The sequence below is a fragment of the Manis pentadactyla genome, chromosome 13 (assembly GCF_030020395.1).
Source record: "Manis pentadactyla isolate mManPen7 chromosome 13, mManPen7.hap1, whole genome shotgun sequence".
NCBI lineage: Eukaryota > Metazoa > Chordata > Mammalia > Pholidota > Manidae > Manis > Manis pentadactyla.
The window spans coordinates 66,945,105-66,963,638 of record NC_080031.1 but is presented as its reverse complement, the minus strand read 5'-3'; the positions used below and the strand labels follow the sequence as shown (position 1 = coordinate 66,963,638).

The 18,534-nt window shown below is 40.8% G+C and overlaps 2 protein-coding genes across 3 annotated transcripts in view; one reads left to right on the top strand and one right to left on the bottom strand.

The window, feature by feature from the left end:
* Positions 1–1,726, bottom strand: part of ALDH7A1 (aldehyde dehydrogenase 7 family member A1) — a 45,555-nt gene extending 43,829 nt beyond the window's left edge. Inside the window, exons 1-2 of one of the 2 annotated variants that reach the window (XM_036903200.2) lie at positions 1,492–1,726; positions 215–268 (exon numbers count right to left, since the gene is read on the bottom strand). In XM_036903200.2, the coding sequence (XP_036759095.1) occupies positions 215–268; positions 1,492–1,683 (246 nt within the window). In that variant the 5' untranslated portion in view covers positions 1,684–1,726. The remainder of the gene's footprint in view (positions 1–214; positions 269–1,491) is intronic. The other variant, XM_036903199.2, reaches the window with a different exon arrangement.
* A 3,992-nt stretch (positions 1,727–5,718) lies between these two features.
* Positions 5,719–18,476, top strand: PHAX (phosphorylated adaptor for RNA export). The gene is made up of 5 exons (XM_036903201.2): positions 5,719–6,119; positions 7,951–8,564; positions 10,461–10,581; positions 12,008–12,091; positions 17,229–18,476. The coding sequence occupies exons 1-5, from the start codon at positions 6,024–6,026 to the stop codon at positions 17,496–17,498; spliced, it is 1,185 nt and encodes a 394-aa protein (XP_036759096.2). The 5' UTR covers positions 5,719–6,023; the 3' UTR covers positions 17,499–18,476.
* The last annotated feature ends 58 nt before the right edge of the window (positions 18,477–18,534 follow it).

Below are 18,534 nucleotides of genomic sequence, written 5' to 3'. Positions count from 1 at the left end.
TAAGAATTAAATGGACCACCCCCTTCTCTTTGGTTCACCTTTTCTAGGGTACACACTCCCAACCAAAGAATGGAGAGTCTCTCTCAGGCATTCTTAAATGTCAAATGAAAATGAAACACATTAGTCTTTGACTTTGTCATTCGGTATTGCTCTCTATCACTTGCACAAACTCCTGGGGGCAAGCTGCATTAAAACACAAAGCAAAACCCCTTACCTGCCGGACTCTTGCTATTGGCTCATTGTTAGCAGGACAATAGGTCGTGATAACCTTAAAACAAAAAGATTACCATCATACATAGCAAATGTAATCTCTGCCCAGTTGCGGACACAGGAAAAAAAGAGAAATAGACTGATACAATATCCAAAATCTAGACCTTTACTTTCAGTTACAAATAAGCCACCCTACAGAGCTCTCACTCACTTTTGACCTAAAAATTCTGAACCACCTTTCTGCAAAACCCACCTTTGCTATCTAAGTATTAAGTATATAAACAAAAGCCAAAATGTAACTGGCTGTTTCACCTCTTTTTCCATGAACAAAACCAAACTGATGAGTTTTACTTATTCCTTCTTTCCCTTACCCGGCCGGTAACCCGCTGGTCTGGTCAAACAGCCAAGGCCTGACAACTAATGGAAAGGCCTGTTCCCCCCCACACACACAGGAGGTCAGTTAGAAAGGAAAAAATCAAGGCGTGGCTTAAAAATAAAAAGGCCTTCAAGAGAGGGTATTTTATCCAAGAACCTAATAATGGATGCCACAGGAGGAGAATGCAACTACCTAGTGGCAGGGGGGAGATAATTAAAACGAGTTGCATCTCCCTACAGTCACAGGTAAGCAAAAGATGTGTTTCCTCTAACAAAGCAGGTTCATTACATATAACATTCTTATAAAAACTTTCTTTTGTATACGGTTTTCAAAAACTCTGGGGAGTAATAACTTTACCTTTACAAGATATTCCACAGAACATTTCAAGGAGGATTAAATGGGTGCCAGGCATGACATTAGGCTGCGGAAACAGGTTGGGACCCGGTCCTCAAGGAGGCTCAGAGCCCAAGGAAAACACGTCAGGATTTCACCAAGTCCGAGCTTGCAAACTCCAAAGGATTTCAGAAAAGATACAACTGTACCGAAGAACATTCCCTGTTGCGCAAGTCACGTCTGAGAAGCCACAACGAGGCACGATATTAAGTTAACTTCCACCGCTAAAGCGCGTGGCATTTTTCACTAACGATCGCAGAAATCTGCCACAAAGTTAAGGACGCGTGGGAAGTTTAACCCCTACTAGTTCCAAAATGACATCGACTGCCTGTTGCACACAAACAGCGAAAAATCTGAAGGTATTTTTGAGGCACCGAAGTTTCACTGGGGGGCTTCAAAGCGTCCGTCTAGTACATCCTCTACAGGTGCAGCAGGGAATCGGGTTAGGCAGGTACCCGCCCGGCCTCCCGGAGCGAACTGAGGCCGCCGAGATTCCCCGGACGCCCGCATACCTCTCCCCGGCCTCCCCAGCTTCCATTATACACGCCCTCGTTCTCCTCGCGGAGCCCCAGCTCCTTCAGCCACGCATACTGGGGCTGATGGACGAGCAGCGTGGACATGAAGGCGGCAGGCTTGCTCCAAGGTCCTGAGAGCTCGCTCCCCCTTGCAACGTGTACACACAGCCGGCGGGACACGCGCCACATACTGCGCCTGGGAGAAGACTCGTCCGCCGCCCGGGGAGCGGCTGAAGTAGAGCCCCGCCTCCAGCTCGGCGGCGCCCATTGGGCAGACCCGGCTCCGCCCCGAGACACGCCCCCGTCCCACCCCGCCAGCCGCGGCCCTCCGGAGCAGCGCGGCCTGGAACAATGAGGGGGTGCCACCGGGAGGAAGTGAGGGGGCTACTGCCATCTGGTGAAAGACGCCGGGAGCGAAACGCCGTGCGTGCTGGAACGTCCTTTCAGCAAAGCACTGGCTCTTAAACTGCAGTACTTAGGGGAAGGCTTCTCCGGCGGTGACGTGCAGGCGTCGCCTAGCAATCGTGCTAAAGGCACGTTCTGATTCGGCGGGTCTGGACTGGGCTCTGCGGGCCCGCATTTCTGTCCCGCTCCCAAGTGATGGTGACGGCTGCTGTTCCGCGGAGTAGCCGAAGGAAGTGTTTTCGTTTCTAGTTTTTTTTTTTTGCTGGAGGGAGGGGAAAAGATTGCTTCCATTACCTTGTTAAATTACAAATTAAAGTTTTCTAATTAATGAAAGATGTTAAGTTATGGTACTTAGAAATATCCTTCCTGGGTATCTTCTTGCTTTTGAAGAACAAAGGCAGTTTTGACCAGTCGCCTTCGTTCATGTTTCTTATATCTTCCTGCAATAAATACCCTTTCCACCCCTCTAACATCCCATCTCCCGTCTCATTCCAGGATAACTGAGCCTACCCAGTCTATGTAAGGGAAGTACGAACATCCGATTGGGACATGAGCGAAAACATACATGTACTCTCAAATCAATTGAGAATAGGTATCTCAGTGATTTCCAACCTACTTTTTCAAAACATCACTCCTCACTACTCACCTTGTGGCCTTCCATAGTGCAGCCAAAGTCACTTTATGTTTCTGTACAAAGCCTGTGTTTTCCTCCCACTGCATCCTTGTCCTTGCTGTTCTCTCCACCTGTAGAGCCCTTCCCTCCTTCTGTGCATTCATGCTGGAGCTTTACCTGCCCCACCCTTATGGCTCAAATGATTTTAACAAATACTCGGCCTATATCAAGCACCTACTAGAAACTGTAGTAAGTGCTGGAGATACATGAAAGATGTGTCCCTTGTAAATGTCATGTTTTTCCCTGTTGAGGCAACGGCCATCTCTTGCATGGCTCTGCAATTCCCAGGCTCACTTCCATACCACTCACATCCACTTACATGAATGAAAAAATGGCTTCATGAACACACCTCCCGAGCAGTAAGCATGGATACCCTGGTGAGTATTGGTAATCTCTCAACAACCCAGCTGCTGAGGCACTAGAGACATGACAATTTAATTCTCATTCTTTTATCTGAAAATTTAATTCTCCTCACTTTCTGGCTGCCAGCAAGATTCTTTGTACATATATCCCAACACCACATCTTCCCTCTCTTCCTTCCTTTTGATTAAAAAAATGAAAAGACATTTACGGAGTAACACAAAATGCGAATGTTAGCTTCCTTTTCTTCACTAAAGGAGAGAGGTTCCAATCTGTTTCTCTAAACCAGTTTCTGGGAAGATAGACACCAGCAACTGCCTACATTGAAAATAGGGATTACGTCTCTCTTCCACCTCATTTTTCCAAACTCACTTGGCCCCGCCCCATAGGAAGTCAGGAAAAATAATGAATTTTGATGGTGCAGAGCAGGGATAGAACTAAGTGATTCACATTTCGTATATGAAAGAAAGAGAAGTAAATTAATCATATTTGAAAGCATATATAAAAACTGCAAAGCCTTATAGAAATGTGAAGTGTTGACTGAACTCAGGACATTTTGAACCAATGCTGTATTAAAAGTGGCAGTTTGCAAATGGTGAATTCCACTTTTCAAATGACTTATCAAAGGCAACATAGGGTGGTTATTAAAGCCAAGGACACAGAATTCACGTCATGGGCACTTCGGATAGCCTCAATGAATGTTAGCTCTCTTTTTTTCTCCAAAGATAGCTGGCCAATATGGAAAGGGATGTGAACCCAACATGCATTCTTGCCCCAAGGCAGCAGTAAATTGGAGAAATCACCACCACCCAGGATAGAATTTCATTATCACAAACTCAGAACCTGATTTGTCAGAGCGTAGGTGAATAACACTATCGCTCTGGGCCGACTCATATGAATTGAATCACAAAAAAAGATGCTACAACTACAATGTTAGCTCATTATTTTATAGGGAAAATTATCTTCAGAAACGACCATCATTCATATCTTCTAGTCACTGCACTCTCTCCAGAATATAAACTACCTATCTGGTTGTTTAATGAGCCCAGAAGCAGAAGAGTTGTTGATTAACAACACACGATTCCAGCATTTACTGGCATCAGGCTAATATAGTCTCCCCAACATCTGAATTAATCTGCAGATTCAATGCAGTCCCAATCAAAAGAGCAGAGTTGGCAAGCAGATCCTAAAGCTTAAATGGAAATGCAAAGGATCTAGAATAGCCAAAACAATTTGGGGAAAAAAAAATATTTTTTTCTTAATACCTAATTTTAACAATTATTAGACAGATGTACAATTATTGTCAAGCTACAATAATCAAGAAAGTGTCACACTGGTATAAAGATAGCTATAAAGACCCATGGAATAGAACAGAAAACCCAGGCATAGACTCACACATATGTAGTCAATTTTCAATGAAGATGTCAAGGAAATTCAAGGGGAATAGATCATCTTTTCAACTAATGGTGCTATGTTAACTGAATATGCCTGTGGGGGCAAAAAAAATGAACCTGATGTTTACTTCACACTATATAAAGTAATTAACTCAAAATGGACCATAGACCTAAACATAAGAACTATAACTAAAACTTGTAGAGGAAAATACTGGAGAAAATCTTTACTGTGGGGGAAAATCTATGCATTTTACATTTAGCTGCATCCCCTACCACATAGTAAAATGTTAATTATAGCATGAAATTTGGCTCCTACCTAGCACCACACCCAAAAATCAACTCCAACAGGATTGTAATTCTACGAAGGGAAGGTAAAACAATGAAGTTGTCTAAGGGTTAGGAGACCTGGAATTAAGCCTCAGTTCTTCAGTAGTTCAGGTGTGTAACCTCTCTTTATTTGTCAAAATCAGGGATTGGACCAGGTGATTTCTAAATTCCTTTATAGGTCTTAAATTCACAATTCCAAAATCTGCATTCATTCTTTTTCATACAGTCTAGAAATGTATCCTATAGAATAACAGAAGTTCATAAATATACATGTTAATTGCAAAATTGACTTACCCTAAATGTACACCATCAGAGACTAAATAAATGATTGAACGTCCAAGCAACGGAATACTAGGGAATCATGAAAAAGAGCTAGATCTTTATATTTTGATACAGAAGGTGTACAGGATAAATTACTGTTTCTTTTTTAAAAGCAGATTACAGAATAGTAAAAGATGGAAATATTATGATCTCCTTTATGTAAAAAAAATCAATAAATACTTCTTGATTACCTATTATACAGAAGTCACTGGGCTGGACACAGGGAAACAACAGTGAATAAGACAGGCATTTTAGTGGTAAATTCAGACAAAAAAAATCACACATGACTATTGATGCCATGAAGAAAGAAGAGGGTGGGAGACTGCAGAGGGTCCTGTTTCAGTTAGGGTGGTCGAAGGCCGTCTCTCTGAAAAGGTAGCATTTAGTCAGAAGCCTGAATCATGTCAGAGAACAGTCTGTGCAAAGAACGAGGTGTCAAGCGCACCAGGCAGGGGGAAACAGCCAATTCAAAGGACTTTAGCCCGGAAAAGGTACCTGAGGAACAATGTGAGCAGCGCCAGCGCCGCTGCAGAGGGGTTCGAACGGGGGCCAGAGGCCGCTTGCAGAGCTGAGAACTCAGGCCTTCCCGTGCAGAGGCAGACCCTGGAAGATCTGAGCAGGGCACTGACCCCACGGGCGTTGTGAAAGGCTCCCCATAATGCTACAGGCGGGGCGGATTTTGCAGGAGCTAGAATGGAAGCCAGAAGGTCGGCCCTGAGCATCCAGGTGAGGGGTCACACGGCCGAGGGAGGAATCCCCGAAGGCCGCTGTCCGTGCACAAATTTAGATTTGCTTGCGGAGTTTCAAAGGAAGCGCGCCAAAGTGCTGGGGAAAAGGGGATTCGTGTTCCCGGAGTAGGTCAAATGAGTCGTTTGCAGCGGTGACGCAGACTGGTCGGCCAGGACGCCAACGCCCCGGCGGGGCCCTCCGAAGCCGCCGACGCATGCGAGGCCTCCTCGCGGGGGCGCCCGAGCCGCCCCCGCCAGCCGCACCTCCCCGCCGCGCCGCCGGAAGTGCTCTCCCGACCAGCCGCGCCACGCCGCGGGAAGATGGCGCAGGAGGCGGGCGACATGGAAGACGGGCAGCTCTCCGACTCGGATTCCGACATGACGGTGGCACCCAGCGACAGGCCGCTGCACCTGCCGGTGAGTGTGCAGAGGGCGGGTGGTTCTGCGCCGGGCGCGCGGACCCCGGGCTGCCAGGAGCGGACGGCGGCGAGGCCGAGGCGTGGGGCTTGCGCCCCGGCCTAGCGCGCCGAGCCCGGGAACGGTGCGGGGCGGCGGGCCCTACGAGGCCGGCCCGGCTTCTCGCCGCGAGGCGGGCCTGCGAGGCTTCCGGGCCCTTGAGGGAGGGCGCGCGGCCGCCCTTTCTCCGCCCGCGCCGCGCTTCGTGTTCCAAACTTACCGAGGTTCCCGCTGCAGCGCCTCGCAGGTGTCCTGGGAGAAATTTGGCCGAGTATGTAGAACCTGGGGACATCGGCCTGAAACAACCTGCTGTGCTCATTTTCGCCCTGAGCACCGTGGGACACTGAGGACCGGGAATGAAGTTCATCACTTGCTCAGGGGCCTGGTCTTCCATATTCCCACCAAACCTAGTTTTGTCGTGCGATAGTGTGGCACCAGGTTTTGCATTCGTTTCCCAGTTTTATAAATGGGGGTTTGTCTTCACTGCCATGCTATGTAGCATGCACTTTGAGAGGACCTTTCTGCCAGGCTGCCTGCGTTCCAATCCTGGCGCTGCTCTGTGTGACCTGGGGCAGGCTCTTCAGCCTACACCCCATCTGTAGAATAGAACAATAATAGTGCAACACTGCTAAGGTGGGGTAAGGATTCAGTGGAGCGTACAGCTCACAGTAAAGCCTAACAAATGTTAGCTGCCACTATTATTTGAAGATAGGAGAACGACTATCTTAATTTAAATGACCTCCACCCCCATTGCCAGCACATTAATAGAAGCTCAGCAAATACTTGGTTTAGCTGTTTAGTACAAAAAGTCAACGGTGATTCCTTTTGCATGTAAATATCTTGGGGAATTGGCACCAAGATATTTTGTTTTGCAAGCTCTTCCAGGTTGTTTTACATAGATTAACCCATGACTTAGTATTCTGCAGTTTTAAAAATAGTAGGTCACCTCATTTGTGGAGTATAACAATGAAGCAAAACTGAAGGAACAAAATGACAGCAGAATCAGAGACTCCAAGAATGAACTAATGGTTACCAAAGGGGAGGGGTGTGGGAGGGCGGGTGGGGAGGAAGAGAGAAGGGGACTGAGGGGTATTATGTTTAGTACACGTGGTGTGGGGGATCACGGGGAGAACAGTGTAGCACCGAGAAGGCTCATAGTGGATCTGTGGCATCTTACTACACTGATGGACAATAACTGCATTGGGATATGGATGGGGACTTGATAATATGGATAAATGTAGTAACCACATTGTTTTTTCATGTGAAACCTTCATTAGAGTGTATATCAATCGTACCTTAATAAAAAAATTTAAAAAAAATAGTAGGTCAGTGATTCCCATCCATAGTCTACTATCTAATCTAAAAGGAGTATAGTCACAAAACCATATAAAGGATGTTGATGTGCCCAAATGCAAAGACAACCATCCTTGGAAAGAAAGAAAACAAATTCTGTTTTAACTACTAGTAACAATCATTTTCAAACATTCTGACAGTAACTGGAAAGATTGAAAGTCTTCTAAACTTGATAATTAAGAGCTTTGGTAGTTTTTTAGAAGGAGGCCTAAAATTAAATGCTGCCTTAGCTATAGAAATAATTTTTGACTTTAAAAACGGCAAATTCCACATGGAACCTTAGAAAAGTAGAGACTAGATGGGTTTCAGAGATTGTCCTGAAGGTCAGTTCTGCTTCAAAATGGTTCAGCTGATTCCTCAAATAAATTTTTAAATAGAAAATGGTGGGTGGAGTTAATGAGTTCTGTGGCACTGATTTTGCATTTCCTTTCACTTGCAGAAAGCCCTGGGTGGTGACAGCGCAGTGAAGCCCTTCCAGGGTACTGCAACTGCATGTGCCCCAGTGTCCCATTATCGGACTGTTCAAAGTGTGGATTCAAGTGAAGAGAGCTTTTCCGATTCGGATGATGACAGCTCTCTTTGGAAACGCAAGAGACAGAAATGTTTTAATGCTCCCCCCAAAGCAGAGTCTTTTCCCTTTGGCCAGAGCAGCCAGAAACCACCGGCAGTTGGAGGAAAGAAGGTCAACAACATCTGGGGTGCTGTGCTTCAAGAGCAGAACCAAGATGCGGTGGCCACTGAACTTGGAATCTTGGGAATGGAGGGCACCATTGACAAAAGCAGACAGTCAGAGACCTACAATTACTTGCTTGCTAAAAAACTTAAGAGGGAGTCTCAAGAACATACAAAAGAATTAGACAAAGAGCTAGATGAATATATGCACAGTGGCAAAAAAACGGGATCCAGAGAAGAGGAAAACGGGCAAGGTCCCCTCAAACGGAAACGACCTGTCAAGGACAGACTAGGGGACAGACTAGAAATGAACTATAAAGGCCGCTATGAGATCACAGAGGACGATTCTCAAGAGAAGGTGGCTGATGAAATTTCTTTCAGGTGAGTATTTAAATTTGTCCTACAAATGAACAGTTGCCCGACCATCTTCCCTTTATAAGAAAGAAAATAGGCTCCAAATACATTAATGATGATGTTCCTTTTTGAGTTTTTTTTTTTTTTTTAAGATAAAGAATGAACTCTGAGCTTCCTTGGTTATGTGGATATCTTTGGGTTTTCTTAAATTTGGGCAGGCCTGATAGAATAATTTTCAGATCTTTATGAACTTTGAAGCGACTATTTCCATCTAGTGTTTTAGAGCTTTTTAGATGAAAACCTATCTTTTTAAGTCATGGGTTTTTTTAGTGTGTTCAAGTATTCATAGCTTTTTTTCTCCTCAACTTTATTAAAGCATACTGTACATATGAGTACATTTCATAGAGTTGACTTTTTTAGTAAATTTTTCAGTTCTACAACCATCACCATAAACCATTTTAAAAACATTGCCATCCCCCAGTAAGATCCTTCACACCCATATACCCATTTGAAGTTAATCCGTTTTTGTCATACTGATAACTGCTAGTCTACTTTCTGTCGGCATAAATTTGCATTATGTAAACATTTCATATTAATAGAATCGTACAATGTGTGTCTCTTGTGCCTGGCTTCTTTCACTTGGTGTAATGTTTTTGGGATAAATTCATATTATAAAAGAAGTCAATACTTTATTATTTATGCACACACACCCTCATATTGAATTGCTCTTCCACTTTTTGGCTGTGCTGAATAATGCTGTTACGAACTTTCACATGCAGGTCTTTGGACGTGTATTTTATTTTCTCTTGGGTAAATACCTGCGAGTTGAATTGCTTGATGTATGGTAAATTTATTTCATGTATTTTTAACAAGTTCAAATTTTGTTTAATTTTTCATTAGCTCTAAGTCACTAATGAACAGCATTACAGATTTGAAAACAGCTATGATTCAAGAGTAATAGAGCTGGTAGGAAAAGCAGTATTTACTCTCCAGGCAAGCCTGTCAGTACTAGTACCAGGTTTTAAAAATACTCAAGTTTGGAACTTGAGTGCTAGGAAGGAGCTCAGATTTTACAAGCCAAAGCCTTCACTTTACAGATAAGAAAACTGAGGCCCAAGGTCACAAATACAAGTGTCAGACCTGAAACTAAACTCTGTTGCCTTTGTTCCTTGTGTAGTGCTTTTTCCACACTAATGCACTCCTGTAGAGAAGACACAAAGGAAGCCAGGTCTGATTAGGGAACCGGTGAGAGTTCCACAGTATTAACTCTCTTCAATCTCTATGTGGGGTCTGATGGTAGTAGTGTTACTTAGGTTCCCTGTGTTTTTACTTCTCAATGGTAAAAATGAAAGTAATGGTTCCTACTTCTTATGGTTGAGAGAATTCACTGAGCTAATGCATGTGAAGTTCTTGAGATGGTGCGAATCCCACAGTAAGCCATCAGTAAATATCAGCTGTACCCTCTGTTGTGAGGTTGGAAGCCTGCACGGAAGGAACCTATGCAAGTTAAGGCTTCTGGACACCTCTGGAGTTAGAGGACTGATTTTTACACATATTAATTGAAGCACAGTATGTTTGCGCTTGTTTCGACAGGAGTGGACTGGATCTTATCTTCAGGTTTCAGCCTTGTGTTCCTCTTGCTATAAGTGCACATTTACTCTGATGTCTGCTGTCAGTAAGCAAAGGGAAGAAGCTAGCTGGGACTTGGGATGGTACCTTGAGGTCGCTGTCTCCTTGAAGGACCCAAGAAAGATGTCACCCATGTCATTGATTCCAAGGTTGAATATTGACGATTTCCAAAAGCAGAGTTGTTGGGATAGGATATTGATTGTAGTTGGGGACAAGACTGGAAACTAAGGTAGGTTTTTTTTTTCAATTTTATATGACAAAGAGGTTAATAGTATTTTATTTGTTTCTTACCAGGTTACAGGAACCAAAGAAAGATCTAATAGCCCGAGTAGTGGGGATAATTGGGAACAAAAAGGCAATTGAACTTTTGATGGAAACTGCTGAAGTAGAGCAAAATGGTGGCCTTTTTATAATGGTAAGACTAACTGCTCAGTTGTTTGTGGTTTTGTATTGTTTCATATGATTTTTTACAAAATTGCCTTTGTTGGATCTCTTGTTCATCATAAATTATTACAGTGTTTCAGGTTTTTAAAAACTTCACTAACGATGACAGAATTAAAAAATGCAGTATACCTAGGTGTTGCAGTTAATACTTTCCTTACAAAACCACGCATAGATTACAGCCTGTTAGTGTGCAGTCAGCGGCACATCTCTTACAGGATTTGGTAAATGTAGAGGCTGAAATTTTAGGAAGAGTGTGGGGGAAACTGGAAGCTCAGATTTTGAGAATATGGGTTTTAGAGTTAGGGTGCCTTGTTTTGAGTCCTGGGTCTGCAACTTAGTAGATGTGAGGTGGTCTAAATTATTAGACTTCTCTGAGCCTCATTCTCCCAGCTCTAAAATGGGGATTAATCTCACTTTGTGAGGATTAGGCAGGATGAGGAACATAATGTACTCATCACAGTTCCCAGCACTTAGCAGTGGTGAACCAAAGTGTTCCTTTTGGTTCATTTAATTCATTCATTCTTGAAAATTAGTTCTTGGGGGTGGGGGGGTGGAACTGTATGAAGCACAAATAGACAGCCTATCTCTTGAGTGTTAAAATTTCACAGGTGGCAGAGGTGAACAGAGGGGGAAATGTCTAAAAAGGCTCCTGGAGTGAGGGAGTCTCTACTTTTTTAAAAACTGAGAAAGCCCTCGCTGTGGGAGCGTGGCTTGTCCCGCCAGCAGCTCTGGGGATCTCATTTCATGCTGCTGGCACCTTAGGATGAGGATGAATTTTGAGTGGCTTCTTTATTGGCTTCTCATGAATCCGAATGGGAACATCACCAGAGAATAAATTCGTATTATGCTGTGAAAATGGAGAGAAAAGATAACAGAATTTAAAAGCACTGGTGGAAGAAACAGCCTGTGAACATACAGAAGTCAAAGTGGATGTTAACGCAAAACAAATGAGAATAACTACTCTGAGTTTTGTTTAGTTCGGCACAAAGTTAGAGATTAAGCAATATTTTATTACTGTAGGAGTGAAACTTTGTATTCCAGTGAGCTAATGCCAATCTGCTGAATGTTGAAAAGATACAAATCCAAATTCACTGTCTTCTGATGCATTCTTTCCTTATGTATTTATTGCTCTGTACCAGGCACCGTTATATACAGGAAACTTACATTGTAGTTGAGGGTGGCAGGGTGATTCTATAAAGAATAAAACCAATAATCTTCATATGTTAGAAAGTGATAAATCCTGTGGGAAAAGACATAGATCAAATGGAGGTGAGAGAAGGACAGTGAAATCAGAGTGGTCAGGGTGGACCTTATTATCTCTTTAGGTTCATCTCTGTTTAAAAGATGCCTTGGCTGTTCATGGGAAGCATCTGTGATTTTTCTGTTCCTTCTTGTAGAATGGTAGTCGAAGAAGAACACCAGGTGGAGTATTCCTGAATCTCCTGAAAAACACTCCTAGTATTAGTGAGGAACAAATTAAGGTAAAAGAGTTGTCTTTGACTTTTAAGATCTATCATGATTTAACTTCCACTCATCTCTATCTACTTCGTGGTCTAGTGGTCTCCATCACCTTCTCTGCCTTACATTGACCAATTGTATTACTGTCTCATTTCAAGTAAAACTTGTGCCTTTTGTAAAGCTCTGCCTCTGCTTTTTCTTCCCTTTCAAAGCCAAGATCAGGGTTTCTTTCATGGCAAATTTTGTAGTCTCTTAGCACATAATTATTTTTCCTACCCTCCTACAACTTTTTATCTTTTTAAAAATTTCAAACAGAGGGGAGGCTTAGAACCTCACCCCCCCTGTTTTGAGAGAAATCTTCTGCATCCGTGGATATTTTGTTGCCCATGTCTAGCTTGGATTAATACTTAGTCTATAGGCACAGACGTGATCATCTACATTTGCCCTCTTACAGCACTAAATTATGTTTTCTACCTTTATCTTGCATCTACCTACCACTTCAGCATTTTATTTAAAAAATAATAATAATAATGGAGAAATGTGGGATTCACATATAAATCAAATAAAAATCAAACGAATAATCATATCCGACTTGATTGTTTATAGTTCATGATGCATGATCAAAACCAAAAGTTTCTGTGATATGACTGCCCTTGCACTGTTCACCATGTAAGAACTTATTCACCATGTAAGAACTTGTTTGTTATGCTTCAGAAGTTTGGAGACTGTTGAGAATTAGGCTTGGGGTTGATTAATGATTGTGCATTGAGTCCCCTATACAGTATTTTATTGTTGTTAACAACCATTTGATCAATGAATATGAGAGATGCCCTCTCAAAAAAAAAAAAATTTCCAGCATGCAGAATAGATAAAAGAATAATTGGATGAATGCCTATATATCCCACACCTAGATTCAAGGGTTGTTAATATTTTGACATTCTCACTTTACCTGTGTAGTTTTTATTTTCCGTACCATTTGGAAGTAAGTAGCAACTTTCATGACATTCAGCTCTAATTATTTCAGTCTCCCAATAATCGGGACAATATCCTACAAAGACTCCCCTAAGAAAAAAAAAACAAAACAATTTAATAGTATCATCCAATATCTAGACTTTATTCCAATGTCCCTAATTGTCCCAAGATTATATTTTCTACCTTTTCCCCTTCCTCAAACCAGGATCCTATCTAGATTTCCACATTCCATTTGTTATATCTCCTTTAATCTTTTTGATCCCATATTTTCCTTCATGATTTAGACCTTTTAAAGATCAAAAATTGTTATAGAATGTACTATGACTGTCTCCTCATGGACTGATTTTGTTCATTCCTCTATCTCCAATATTTCTTACAAACTAGAAGCTAGGCACTTCATTCTTAATCATTTTTCTGTTATTAGAATGTCATATGGGAATTCTATAGTGTGAGTTTTTCACAGCTCAAAATTTGTTCTAATTTGTTAATTAAGGAACATGATTTGCACTTAGGAGATATGATCAAGATTGAGAACTAGCTTCTTGCATAGGAAGGAGGTGGTATACATGTAACAGCTATATTTGAGAAGCTTTGTATTCTCATTGTAACAGTGGGTGATAAAAGGTAATAGGAATGTGTTTTAGCTTTACTAATTGTAATGCTAATAATGACATGTAAAAGCCGTTTCTTTTGAGCTGATGTTCCAAGTGAGCATATTTTACATCTGCTCAATGACATTTCCTTTTCCTCGAATTTTCTGGTTATTCGCTTGCAGTCATTTTTTTAAATCTATTATTGGAATTCCTACAGGAAATGTTACTATAATTGCACATTTGAAATCTCTAATCCATAACTGCTTTTTTCCTCACTAAAAATTATTTTGATAACAAATTTGTAACACTAAATTTTCTTAGGAACATAACTGTTGCATGGTGGAACGAAACTTATGTCTTAACGTTTCCCTCCTCTCCCAATACTAATCACTGACAAAAAATGTGTACTTGGAACATTCTTCTTGGGTTTTTGTTTAATAGCAAAACATCGCCCTTTTTCAGAGAAATAACATGATGTGATGAAAAGAATCTTCTAAAATTCAAAATCTGGGTTTTAATCTTAATTTTGCCATTTAGTGCTTATATGTGAGCAAGCAGATCACTTACTCTTCCCCTCAGTTTTCTTATCTGTTCAGTGAGGGCTTTAATGTGCATCCTACTCATTTAATAGAGCTGTACAAGGATTAAGTAAAATGATGCCTAGGAAAGTTTTTTGTAAGTAACTAAACCTTGGACAAACCATTTCCAGAAACAGGAGAGAAGAAAATAACATTTATTCACTGTGTGCCTGCCACTGGGCCAGATATTCATGACTTAATCTTCACTGCGTTAGGCCAAGTGGGTGTTAACTTATGCAAATGAAGAGTAACAGAAATGGTGTGCCTAGGGTTACATACCTGACTTCAAGCCCGTATTTTCACTGAATCACATGTCTTCGGAGTTCAGGTCTTACAACTCATTGTGGAGATTTTAATGTTTGTAGACTTTTATGTTTAACTACCAAGTACGTTGCATTATAATAGAAACACTTGGAATATCTAATTTTAGGGGAATATTGATTTAGCAATTCTTAAAAGGATTATCCTGGAGTCTCTATTTTTGTGAAGGAGTTTTAAGAAAATGAGAAACTTCAATAACACTGAAAACTGCAAAGAACACATTTAGAAGGAAAAAGAGGCAGGGCAGTAGATGGGCGTGTAAACACCAAAATGGTACCAATGATTTGGTCTGTTGTGAGAGATTATAAATGCTCTGGCTTTTAAGATTTTTCTGTGTTCCCAAGTTCTCTGCATGTACATGGATTGGGTACCTTTGTTATTAGAGTGAAAAACTTGAAGGCAGATAGAATTTTATTATAGGTAATTTCTTAGGCTGTCCAGATGAAGATGTTACAATTATTCTTTCAATCGCTGTATTGCTAACAATTACAGCCTGAACTCTGGAGCCAGAACTAAACTGAGTGAGCTTGTTTTCCTTTTTTTTTCATTTGATGTTGTTTGGTATGTGACTTTGTAATTAAGTTTTGCTTAAGAAAATACAGAGTTTGTGAAGGAAAAAAAAGAGTAAGAACAGTTAAAAGTTTATTTGCTGTGTTTTTCAAAAGCTCAGCCATGATGGTCTCCCATTGTGAATAATTATACAGTTCAGTTTCCTAACTTGTAGAGTTACTTATCTATAGATGTGGTTGGGAGAAAAAAATTGCTCTCAGATTATCTGTTGTCTGCATTGTTTGTCATTTATTTGTTGTCTGCATACGTTTCTTTGTGCCGTTCCTCTGTTTGTTTTATTAAATTCATAACCCATGGGAATGCTGGTCCTCTTTAATAAGGTTTGTCACATTTGGAAGGAAAGGGGGAACTTCATAATTTTACTTAGAGTTGCCAAGTATTGTACCACTTAAAATTGTTTTTGTCAAGATGCTTGGATGTGCTTCCACATCAAACGAAAATACTTCTTGCAACCGCTTCTTATCTCTCCAGTTGAAGGTAAGTAGGCCCTTGAAGAAATGGTGAATTATCACACTTTTGTAAAGGTAACATAATCAGGTACCGCTCTGGAGAAATCATACATGCACTTATACTTAGACCTCTCCATGTGGGCCCTGTTATCTTAGGCTTCACTCTCCTCATCTAGAAAAAAGCAAGGATAATACCCACCGCATAAGATTCTCATGAGAATGGAAAGTTCTCAGCATAATGCCAGGCTCATAAAAATGCTCATTCAGTAAATGGTATCTCGTCTCATTTCCTCTGAATCACCTAGTTTGTCTTTCGTGCACTTTTTTCTCATTTATGTACCTTCCTCCTCTACCCCCAGTCCCTCATTTCTTTAGCATTTTTTATTCCTTCTCTTCATCAAAGCATTCATCTTCTGAAGCTTCCCTTGTCCCCTTAATTTCAGGGTTCCTTTCTCCTCCTCCTGCTCATTCTGTACGCTGCTCACAACCATTTAGCATAAATTTTAGAAGGAATGGGCCCCCTTTATCTCAATGTCCTCCGTAGTGCTTTTTACAAATAAGAAGGGGTTTGTGCACTTGAAGCATATAAGAGGTATTGGCTTGACTACAGCTTTGAAGAGTCCCTTCCCAGAGAGTGTTAGGGTGTCGGAACTGTGTTCTGTCTGTACAGGCTCTGACCTCTGTGTTAGCATGGTTAGCCTGGCCGCCTCTTTAGCTCCCTGATCTGCTTTTATTTCTTTTGTAACCTCCTGAAACTATACTTACCTATCTATATCAAGGTCCCTGGGTGTTATTTTATGTTTTCTGCATAATATTTCAAGTGAAATGTATCTCCTACTTGAACACTTCTTGTCCGCTGGTGATTTTGCCTCTCAGAGGACAGTGGCAGTGTCTGGAGATATTGTCACCATTTGGGGGTAAGGTGCGTGCACGCTAGTGGAAAGAGGCCAGGTCTGCACCTCCACCTGCACGGTGCACGTGGCAAGCGCCATATCAGAGCAGCATCTGGCTCAGAAATTTCAGTAGGGCCAAGGTTGAGAAGCCATGTCCTAGAAGAATCTCATATTTTTATGCTATAAAATCCCTTCCCTGGCAATTGGAATATCTCACCCAGTGCAATTATATTATTTTTATGCCTTGGGATAAGTTTTTGATGAAAATCTGCATTCTCACATGTGGTGTGGATTACAATCATTTTTTAATGGAATTTTTTTTCACATTGTGTAGGTTACATGATCATAGTCACACAGTTTAGGCATGGCTTGAGTTATTAGCATGTGTAATCACATATGGTTATCATGACGTTTCAAAGTTAATAAATCTTTATTCTAAATACTTCTGCCTGCTGTGATAAATCAGGTTTTATTTAAATCCTAAGCAGCATGATTTAACGACTGTATCTTTCCATTTAGAAAACCTTTAACTGTGGAGGGATGGTGTCATGGTAGAATATGGGCCCGAGACCAAACACTGGGTGGAGTTTCACTCATACCTTCATCCACTGTTTGCTGTGGAGACTTATTTAATATCTTGGATTCTGTGTATAACTAGGAGTCTAGTAACATTTGCTTTTGTGTGTGTGAGAGAAATGAAAAGAATGAATGTAGAGGGTCTGCCTTTTAACAAATTTTTAATAAATGGTAGTTCTTATTTACTCAAGTCACTCTTTCATTGTAGGACATTTTCTACATTGAAAATCAAAAGGAATATGAAAATAAAAAAGCTGCTAGGAAGAGGAGGACACAAGTGTTGGGGAAAAAGATGAAACAAGCTATTAAAAGTCTAAATTTTCAAGAAGATGATGACACATCACGAGAAACTTTTGCAAGTGACACAAACGAGGCCCTGGCCTCTCTCGATGAAGTACAGGAAGGGCATGGAGAGACCAAGCTGGATGCAGAGGAAGCCATTGAGGTTGACCACTCTCATGACTTGGACATCTTTTAGTACATTTTAAGGAATGAGCCTTTCTAAAATAATGTTGTAAAAACCATTTCTACTGAGATTGCTTTGTTTTACTTTGCACTGGTAAACATGAAAATCTGGAAAGAGCTTTTCTTGTTTTAAGTAAAATTGAACATGTAGGGAGATGAAGATAATCAGTAGAAACATTAAAAATTTTCTGATGACTGACAAAATATCTGAAACTGGATAGCAGAGGATTTAATTTATCAGTGTGTTGCATGTACAAGTTATTACTAGTTGATAATCAGTTTTGTCCACTATAACATGCCACCCAGAAATGTGTTTTCTTTTTCTGGTTTATCTTTGCAGTGAATTATGATGGGCTTCAAAACATTCCATTAAAAGATCTTAATAAGACATAAATTGTTAAGGTATTACAGATGCATTCAAATTATTTCTGTGTTCTAAGAACATTGAGGCAATTTTAAGGATAGATACTAAAACTAATATAAGTTTATACTGATAGCTCTTCCCACTTCTTTGTCCGGAAGTAAGTAAACATCAGAAGCTTTTCAAAGAGGTGTTGGTCCTTAACTTGAGTTTTTGACTTTTTATTAAAGACTAACTTGATTGTATGCTAAGTACTGAATGTGGTCCATACCTGTATGATTACCATGGACATTTAAAAAATTCTCAGTGGTGGTCTGCCTAAGACAAGAGTTACATTACATTAAGGAAGTGAGGTATTAAAAATGTCACATCTTCAATGAAGTTTCAAGTTACTCATTTTTATTGAAGGAAATAAAGGTAGTTTACTTAAGATGTTCTGGGAATTGACCATAGTTCATAAAAAAAATATGTAGGAAGCAGTTATAAACTATTCTTTAACACAACATGCTTGAAGTATTTCAGGACTAGTCACTGAAGTTGTATCTAAGGTTCCAAGTAGGAAAATGGTTATTCATTGCTTTTTATTCGTAAAGAATGCAAAAATAAAATTAGATTTTTGGCAGTCCTTAATGAGCTTCAGGTGACTTTATTTTTTAATCTCAAGTATTTCAGAAAATTGCTATAACCA

Excerpts from the sequence above, each read along its gene's own strand:
- PHAX (XM_036903201.2), top strand. The coding sequence starts at position 6,024 with ATGGCGCAGGAGGCGGGCGACATGGAAGACGGGCAGCTCTCCGACTCG. Across the intron at positions 6,120-7,950 it reads ACAGGCCGCTGCACCTGCCG|AAAGCCCTGGGTGGTGACAG; the intron begins GTGAGTGTGCAG and ends TTTCACTTGCAG. Across the intron at positions 12,092-17,228 it reads TTAGTGAGGAACAAATTAAG|GACATTTTCTACATTGAAAA; the intron begins GTAAAAGAGTTG and ends CTTTCATTGTAG.